The sequence below is a fragment of the Pteropus medius genome, unplaced genomic scaffold (assembly GCF_902729225.1).
Source record: "Pteropus medius unplaced genomic scaffold, Ma_sr-lr_union100, whole genome shotgun sequence".
In the NCBI taxonomy this organism is placed as follows: domain Eukaryota; kingdom Metazoa; phylum Chordata; class Mammalia; order Chiroptera; family Pteropodidae; genus Pteropus; species Pteropus medius.
The window spans coordinates 4,692,364-4,701,703 of record NW_024345600.1 but is presented as its reverse complement, the minus strand read 5'-3'; the positions used below and the strand labels follow the sequence as shown (position 1 = coordinate 4,701,703).

The window sequence follows — 9,340 nt, the reverse complement described above, 5'->3', positions numbered from 1 at the left end:
CATTACCTTACAAGTAACAGCTTATATGAAGCTCTGTTGTAGTACAGGCAAACCTGAAATTTTTGAGTTTTAACACAAAGCTTTATATAGAGAAAATGAGAAGGTGATATGGAATTGAACAATGCTCTTACAAAATGAAAAGAGAGGAAAACGATATATAATGGTTGGGATAGATAAAGTGGAAGAAAATGGTCATGAATGAATTAAAGTATGATGGTTAATGAATATTAAGAAAATGGATAAACAAAAAATATGAACGTGTATGGATAAAATTCTTCATCTTTCAAAATAAGCCATTTTATCATGTCTACAAAAACTATTAGCATAAGCACGTTACTTAGAAATATGGTAGATATCAGAAGAAACATCTAAAATTGTTGCGAGGTTTACTTCTGGGAAATGGGAGGGAGTGGTTGGGCAGAGTGGGGCATGCAACTTCTTATATTTCAACATAAACCTTGAATTGTCTTTAAATTGTGTGCATGTATTATTTTGGTAAAGATAAAAATTAATTTTAAAAACCTAAAGATATTATCTGATAATTTTAGCGTGAAAGATACACACCTATAGTCATGCTTTAATAAGTTTGATGGTATTCTTGAAGGGTATTCAGTCATTTTTCAATGATTTGAAACTTTTGAAATTAGAGGTTAGTAGATGTACAGTCTAATGTGGAAGGAAACTTAGAGGTAGGGGAGGAATAAGGGAATTGAGTTTAAGATAAGAAGTGAAAGGTAGATGGCTCTATCAATAAGCAGATAGAATAATAAACAAATAGACAGGAGAACTCCCCAAACAACAGCTTACATACCAGTTCATGAGTAAGTTTTTAGATGCCCAGTAGTCTGTCTTTACACAAGAGATGCTTATTTAGTTGTAATAATGGAAACTTAGAATTTCTATGTTCTATATCCATGAGTATCCCAAATAGGAAGCATCTGGCACTGTACTCTGCTCCAGACTCAGTCTCATAAATCCTCGTTTTCACAGACATTTTTTTTCTTGCACCTTCTTTTTATTTAAAACCATCCCCGCTACCATCAGCAGCATAACCACAAAGCCATAGAATAAATGGTCATCTTTCACTCAGAACTAGAAGAAATTGTTTTAAAATGAATCTAGAAGGGAATTTAGATATACTAAATAGAAAATTTAATGATGGAAATATCCTTTCACAATAGATTTATCCCAGGTGGATTAGTTTGGGATAGAAATAGACTGATTTTTACAATGACTCAGATTTAGCATTCATCAGAAACAAGACCTTGTTAAGAAGTCTGGGGTGGGGCTTGAGATTTTGTATTTCTAACAAATTTCCACGTGCTGCTGTTGCCACTAATTTGGGACCACACTCTGAGCACCTCTAGATTGATTCTTTGATAGTTTCTTAAATCCCCTGTTCACCATGTATGTCCCTCATCCTTTTGGAAACATGTTACACTGGGTGAATACCTAATAGCTCTGCTTGAGTCAGTGCTCCATATTTTCACACAACTCTACTGTTTGTTTCTGAAAAGACTTTGTTTGTTGTACAGCTGGTAGAATGTGTGAGGTCCTCACTGAAAGCTGCCTCTAGAATGCCCTGCATGGACTGCTTTGCTTTCTTTCTAAAATCTTTCCCCATGAAGGCATAGAGGAAGGGATTGAAGCAACTATTGGCAGATGCTAGAGCAATGGCCACATGGTCCCAGGACAGCAGAGCCTCCCCAGAGGGAGTTTCTGGGTCAATAGACAATGAGAGGACACCAAAAATGTGGTATGGGGCCCAGCAGACAAGGAAGACAATGACCACGACCATGGCCACTCGGAAGGTTTTGCTCCTGGACTTGGTGAAGCGGCCCCGTCGCATTCGAAAGATAATGAGGCTATAACAGGTCACCATGACAATAAAGGGCAGCAGGAAACCCACCACTAGCCTCGTGATGGTTATTGCCACCAGGGGTGTTGGAACTTGATTGTCATATGGAAACTGGTCTAAATTGTCATCCTGGAAATCTGTCCAGGATAGCTCAGTCGTGTATAAGGAATTGTTCGAGTCACTAGAGAAAAGCTCTAAATCAGTAGAGAGGAAAGCATCAGAGTTATCCAGTGGGTTAGTTCTGTGATCATCGATGGGAAACCCACTGGGGATTGTAGGTGAGACCTTATCATCAAGTTTAAATAAAGTATAATATGGAGGTTGACTAGATAATCTAGCTGAATCCACAGGGAGTGAATCTCCAGAAGGTCTTTGAAGTGTTTGAGAATGGAGGACAGTGGTAGCTGTCCAAGGATGATTATTTGTTTGTAAAGAGAAAGCATCTAACCTATCGTCCATTTTTCCAGGCAGCTGAAAAATGGAGTTGTCAAGAGACCCATTTTCCAGTAGATCAAAGGTGAAGTCTGAATAATCTAAGGAGCTATCGACACCAAAATTGTAGCCACACATATTATGGTTGTCCACAGTGAACATTTCCCGGTATATGAACACTGGTATACACATTACAAAAGCCACCACCCAGATACATCCACAGAGAGCGAAGGCTGTTCTCACATTGCGGTGATTCTGGCACCAGATAGGCTTGAGTACCAAAAGACAGCGGTCTAGGCTAATGGCAGTCAGCAGGAAGATGCTGGCAAACATGTTGAGGATGACGATGGAGGGAATGAGCTTGCATAGGAGCCATCCATAAGGCCAGCGACCTTGGAGAGCCAAGTGAACCAGGGAGAAGGGCAAGGAGAGGCAGCAGAGAAAGTCTGCCAGCGTGAGATGGAGAAACCAAACTGTGTTCACTGTCCACTGCATCTTTAGGCCAGCCACCCACAGCACCAGCCCATTGCCTGGCAATCCCAATAAAAAAGTAAGGCTGAGAATGACCATAGAGAGAATTACTTGGGGTTCATCCCAGAGTTGTGAGGATAGGTCCGTTGAATTGGTCTCAGCAGAGAGAGACTCCATGGCTAAACTCCTGCAAAAAGATGAACAAAAACATTTAAACTAACATTATCTTTTTTAAAATGAGTAGTCTTAGTATTCTAACTTTCCCACACGATGATGTAGAACCACAAAGTCCCTTACGTTGTTAGTTTTTGTTCCTCGACTTCACACTGGATCACACAAAAACATTCTCTGCTAGACCATTTAAAATCTATTGTATCAATTTAAATGTGCATCAAAATAATAACCTCATTTGGAAGTTCATATCAACATAAATTTCTCCTTTTTCTTGCACTTTCAATCTCTCATTCTCCTCTAGTTTCTTTCCTTACCTAATAACCCCTATTTAAAAAAAAAAAAAATGAGCCTAATGGACAAACAAACAATAACTTGTAGACCAGAGATTCCCAATTTGAGATCCATGAAAGGGCCTTGGCAAGCTCTATCACCACCTCAAATGATACAAAAAATTTTAACTTTACATATTTTAATTTCTTTGAGAGCAGAAGTTCCATCCATCCCCTCTCCCAGATTTTCAAAGGACTCAACACCACCGAAAAAGGTGTCCTAGATTCAGTTATGTCTTTTGGATGCAACCTCAGCTTTTCCTTTTGCTATCCAATGTCTCAAGAGAAGTTTACCTTCTTGGGATTGATTTCCTCATCACCCATCATTTATTTCTTATTTATTTGTTTTTTTATGAATATAATGAAAACAATAGCTTTATTATTACAAAAGCAGAATATTTGCATGAGGAAAAATTGGAAAATATAGGCAAGCAAAAATAAGAAGATAAAAATGTCATATACCATGTCAGTGATTACTACTTTAGCACCTTCATTTAGATCCTTCTGGATCTTTTATGTATATGTATATACATACACACACATGTATTTATGTATGCATATTTTTTGTTAAGAAAAATGTAACAAAATTAGATCATACTATACATATTGGTTTTTAAAATTTTTTAATTGTTGTAAAATACATATAACATAAAATTTTACCATCTAACCATTTTTAAGTGTACAGTTCAGTAGTGTTAAATATATTCACATTATTGCACAATCTCCAAAACTTTTTAACTTTACGAAACCGAAACTCCGTACCCTAGATAACAATTTCCCCTTTCCTCTCCCCCAGCCCTTGACAATTACTATTCTACTTTCTATTTCTAGGTGATTGACTATGGTACAAGTAGAATCATATAGCATTCATTTTCTTGTGAATGGCTTATTTCACTTAGTATAATGTCTTTAATTTGTATCCATGTTGTAGCCTGTGTCAGAATTTCCATCCTTACTAAGGCTGAATTATATTCCATTGTATGTATTGACCATATTTTGTCATCCATTCATCTGTCAATAGATATTTGAGTTGCTTCCATTTTTAGTTGTTGTGAATAATGCTTCTGTGAACATAGGTGTGAATACATATTATTTTATAAACTGCTTTCTTTTTTCAGTTACCAGTCTCCACATTATACAGTAAGATTGTACCTTAAAGCAGGGGTCCCCACTTCCTGGGCTGAACTGGTACCAGTGTGTGGCTTGTTAGGAATCAAGCTGCACAGCAGGAGGTGAGCAGCAGGCCAGCAAGTGAAGCTTCATCTGTATTTGCAGCCACTCCCCAGCGCTAGCATCACTGCCTCAGCTCCATCTCAGATCATCAGGCATTAGATTCTCATAGGAGCACCGGTCCCTGGAGTCAAAAAAGTTGGGGACTTCTGCCTTAAGGAATACTCAATATTTAATTTTTTCCAACTTTCCCAAAAATACCTTTTGTAGCTGATTTGCCCACAATTACATCTAATATAGGATCACACTTGCATCAGGATGTTAGGTTTCTTAAGTCTCTTAATTTAGCCTAGTTTCTCTTTTTCAAGGATACTGGCTTGTTTGGGGGTCTCTTGTTCTCACCATTCACTTCTTAACCCTGTGTAATTTGTCTTCTGCCCCTATTCTCCACTAAAATTACTTCTAAATAACAAATCCAAACATTCTTTTCTCGGTCGTCATCTCCACAATATATGTGTCATTTGATACATTGGCCCCTTAACACTCTCTTCTCTTGGTCTCTGACATTACCTTCTCCTAATTCTGAACACTCTCATAAACATACTCTACAGCTTTCCTGAACAGCTCACTATTTCAAGTTAATGCCATTTTCTGTTCCTTGACTAATGCTATTTTCTTCTATCTGCAATTATGTCCTTCACCATAACTTCTTTCTTCTATTTTTAATCTCTACCTGTTAAAATCCTAGCTATTCTTCAAGATCAAGCTCAAATATTATATCTTCCTTGAAACTTCCTCTAATAATCTCAATCAGAAATTAGTTCTTCAGCCTCTTAAAATATGTGTGTGTGTGTGTGTGTGTGTGCGCATGTGTATGTGCGTAGTTTGAACCTCCTTTCACATTCTCTGTTCAATGATGCATTTTATCTTGTAGTTATTTTAGTATCTGTCTTATTTATCATACTGGCTTTAAATTTCATTATGATAAAAATGAGTCTTGTTCCTAAATGCTTGTTCCATAGAATTTAGCACAATGCCTTATATGAGATAAACATTAAATATTGAATAGATAGATGCTCATTTTAGGGGTTTACTTTTTTACTTTTTTCAACTAAATTTAAAATTCTTGTTTTTATTCATTTAATCCAGTAAAAACGCAGTCTCTTTTAACTTCTTTTTTGTTTTCCAGTTCCTAGTTCTTACTGGCTGTAACAGCATTTATGTTTCCTCTTATAGAGGTCCAAAATACTTTGTGGCTAGAAAATAGTTCTGCTGAGTTAATCGAATGTTGTCATAGGGTCTTAAATAATTAACGGAAGTTAAAATAACTGAATCAACAAGATAATAATAAAAAGAAGTGATTCTCATTTCTTTTCTTGTAGCCTTACCTACTCAAATATTCAAGTCCTGTCAGAGTCCCTTCCTTTCCTGTTGTGCATTTCGGTGACCCTGATCCACTGTGCTACTCAAAATAAATAGTTATTCATAGATTCGTAAAATATTGAGAGAAGGATAGAATCACAGAATGCTAAGATTAAAAAGAAATTTAGTAATCATCTCTCCTGGTCTCTACTCTTATTCTGCAGTTTTTGACTCTGATACTCTGCAAATTAGGTGACTTTTACATATATGCGACTAGGAGGGTTCTCAGATCCTACGTCCAATGACTGTTAGGCCAATACACTTACTACAAAGAATCACATAAATGAAAAAGTCGTTGGTTTTGCTGACAAGGGGAAAGGTACCGAGAGCTGCACAAATGGAAGTAATAAAGACTGACACAAGCCAAATTTCAGTATCAAGCAATTGAATCATCTGGCAGGAGCTATTTTAAATATTACATAATATCTATTTTGAAATGAAAGTATATATAAATCAAAGTCTTAAAAGTCTTTCAGAACAAGATCACTTTCTACATTTTTCCAAGTGTTCTGACTAAAAAATACTTCTACCCTTAAGGGTAGGAGAGAATTTTTTACATTTTAGCTTTTAATACTGAATTGACTGACATCAACTAAAAAGATAAATAAAATCCTGAAACTAAAATTCTACTATGATAGGAAAAGAAAATTAGATTCCAGAATCAAATAGTAGTGATAGGATTACAAAGTCAATAGCAAGAAGGAATAAATAAAAGGATAAAAGAAAAAAAGAGAGAAATGGAATGAGAGAAAATACATATGTAAAGACAAAATAGGCAATCAGTCATTTGAAAAACAAAACTATTGGGAGAATCTGAAATCAATGTTCAGAAGGAAAAACAGCCTATTTAAGAGAAGGGGGTAAAATGACATGAAAATTTACTATTAGTTTCAGAATGAAAATGTTAAGAGCAAAGATAATCGAATGTGAAATATTTAAAAAAAGAGAAGTGCTTATGGGGAGAAAAACAAAAGAAATATAAGTTAGGGAAAAAATGAGGAGAAATAGAAGGTAATAACCCTCCAATCATTATCTGTAATAAGCAAAACAAGCTATGCGCAAATCATCAAGTGGATCTAAGTTTTCTTACCAAAATCCTGTGACAGTAGCTGATGCTTCAGTACTGATCTGGAGGCCCCCACGAATTGTCTGGCTTTCACATTTAACCAATCAAGTCATAAAGTATGTTTAGAAAATTTGTTAAGCTCTTCCTCTTTCCTCTGTCTCTTCATTTGTGTTGATAAATAAAATCTACACTTTTGACTACTATTTGACTTCACATGAAGAGTTTCGAAGTGAGTCATTTCTAAATGTATCTGATAAGTAAAGTAAGAAAAACGGAAGTGGGAGGACGTAATTCTGACATTTTCTGCAGGACAGAGCACAGTTAAAAAGGGAGTACTTCTGTACATAAGCTACTCACTTTATAGGATTTTGCTTTTGCTTTTTTTGTTTTGTCTTGTTTTAGAAATGCACCAAAATGATCTATGGTATGTAAGAGTCGGGGTGGGGAGTCGTTCCCCACCTGTACAACCCCATGTAATGAATCTCACAAATAACATCTCTTAAATGCTTAATATGTGTGAAGAAAAATGCCATGCCAATATCAGATAAATTAAACTATGTTCTAATCTCTTGAGATTCACAATCTAGTGGGAATATGCACTTATACACACACAAAAAAAACTATAATACAACCCAGACTACAATGATATAAGTAACAATAGAAGTAAAACAGTAGAACATAACAGATAGGTGTGTATTTAGCCTGGGGCTATCTAGGAAAGTCTTAAGGTAGAAATAGGATCTGGGAGGGTCCTTAAAGAACTATAGGACTTCTACAGGCAGAGAGAGATGACAAGCTGTTTAGAGTGTATAAGTAGAGTTTAAGTCAGAGGCAGATGGGTGAGAGACGGCTTTAGGCATTGGGGAACAGGCAGGAGTCTGGTTAATTAGATTGTATTTCATTAGAAAGAGTGCAGAACATTGAAGCAGCACCTTGAACAAAGATTTTTGCTTAAAATATGTGAATTCTATTCATGTTATCTTTTTACGTATATGCACATAAAATAAAATTTATTTGGATGAAATAGATTTGAATACTCTTGCCTGTGGTAAAGGCTTCAGTCCATATTTATCAACTTAGTCTTCAAACAGCAATAAATGCTCCTCCTCTTGTTTGCAGTCAAATCACTGTGGCATATTTTTTGAGGAAGAAAGACCCAATAAAAATGCCAAGAGCTGAGTTTTGTTGTTTTATCTATCTATTTTTCAATTATTTTAATCTAATTATCAGAGTAGTACATACTTATATAAAAAAACTCATTGAAATAATACAGGAGTATAAAGGGTAAAAGAATAAAAGTTTTCATTTCCAGTTCCGCTGCCTGGAAGTAACTATTTTAAGGTTTCTTTTACATCTAACAATCTATAATTCCTCCATGTGATCTGGGAGTGAGAAGCTGAAAGGGCATTTCAACCAGGAGGAGAACGTGAGCACATATTAAGGTGGAGGTGAGCCCAACATGAATGGATGACACAAGTAAAGTGATTTGACTGGAGTAAAAAGGACATACTAAAGGAGTGATGAAAGGTAAGTAGGCTTTAATCTAATTGTGTGACTGTGTTTTTTTTTTTCTCACCTGCAGAACAGGGATTGTGTTAGATGTTATCTATTGATACTCAAGTCCATTCCTGTCTTTCTGTACTATCTCTCTTTTAGAAGCCTGGGTGCGACATTTCTCAGACCTTCTCTCCAGTGGGTTCTGAAAAGACTGTGCCAGAGGTTCATGGTCATGTGCTGTCAGAAAGAGAAAAGGAAATGATTGCATTTGATTCTGGAATTTAGCCAGTGCGCAGTTTGCAAATCTATTTTAAAAGTAAAAGAACAGAAACTATAAAATAGGATAAACATTAAAACTATTAAAATAAAACAGAGAAAGAGATTGAAAGGGAAATTATTTAGCTATTGGTTTCTATAGCAGCAGACAAGTCTGGTGGGCTCCTGTAATAAAGATGGTGGCTGTGGCCATGACAGCTACTGGCAACCATGGGCTCTAGCAGCATTACTGGTTCCAGCAGCAGCCACAGGCCTGTGAGTTCCTAGATTCCTGCTAAGCAGCAGCAAGAGACCCCAGTCTCAAACACAAGTACATACTTGCCCATTCCAGGTAACATCCTTTTCCACCTTTCCATTCCAATTTTAGGGAAGCAGCCTCCTACAGTTATACTATCTTCTCCCTATTTATTTCTCTAGTCCTTTCAATACTTTTGTAACCAAATCTCTATATTAAATATCCTATTTAAAGTACCTACAATGGTTTCTTTTTTAAAAATTGAAATTATCGGGATGATATTGGTTAATAAAATCAAATAAATTTCAAGTGCACAATTCAACAATATGATATGTTTACCACCCAAAGTTAAATTTCCTTCTGTCACCAAATATTTGACTCCTTTACCCCTATCTACCTCCCCCGTCACC

General features: G+C 36.1%; 1 protein-coding gene across 1 annotated transcript; it reads right to left on the bottom strand.

Annotated features, from left to right (window-relative positions):
• Positions 1–23: 23 nt before the first annotated feature.
• C3AR1 (complement C3a receptor 1) lies at positions 24–7,099 on the bottom strand. The gene is made up of 3 exons (XM_039874255.1): positions 6,947–7,099; positions 4,417–4,618; positions 24–2,948 (listed from the first exon to the last, which is right to left on the bottom strand). Exon 3 carries the CDS (start codon positions 2,936–2,938, stop codon positions 1,487–1,489), a length of 1,452 nt encoding a protein of 483 aa, XP_039730189.1. The 5' UTR covers positions 2,939–2,948; positions 4,417–4,618; positions 6,947–7,099; the 3' UTR covers positions 24–1,486.
• Between the last annotated feature and the right edge of the window lie 2,241 nt (positions 7,100–9,340).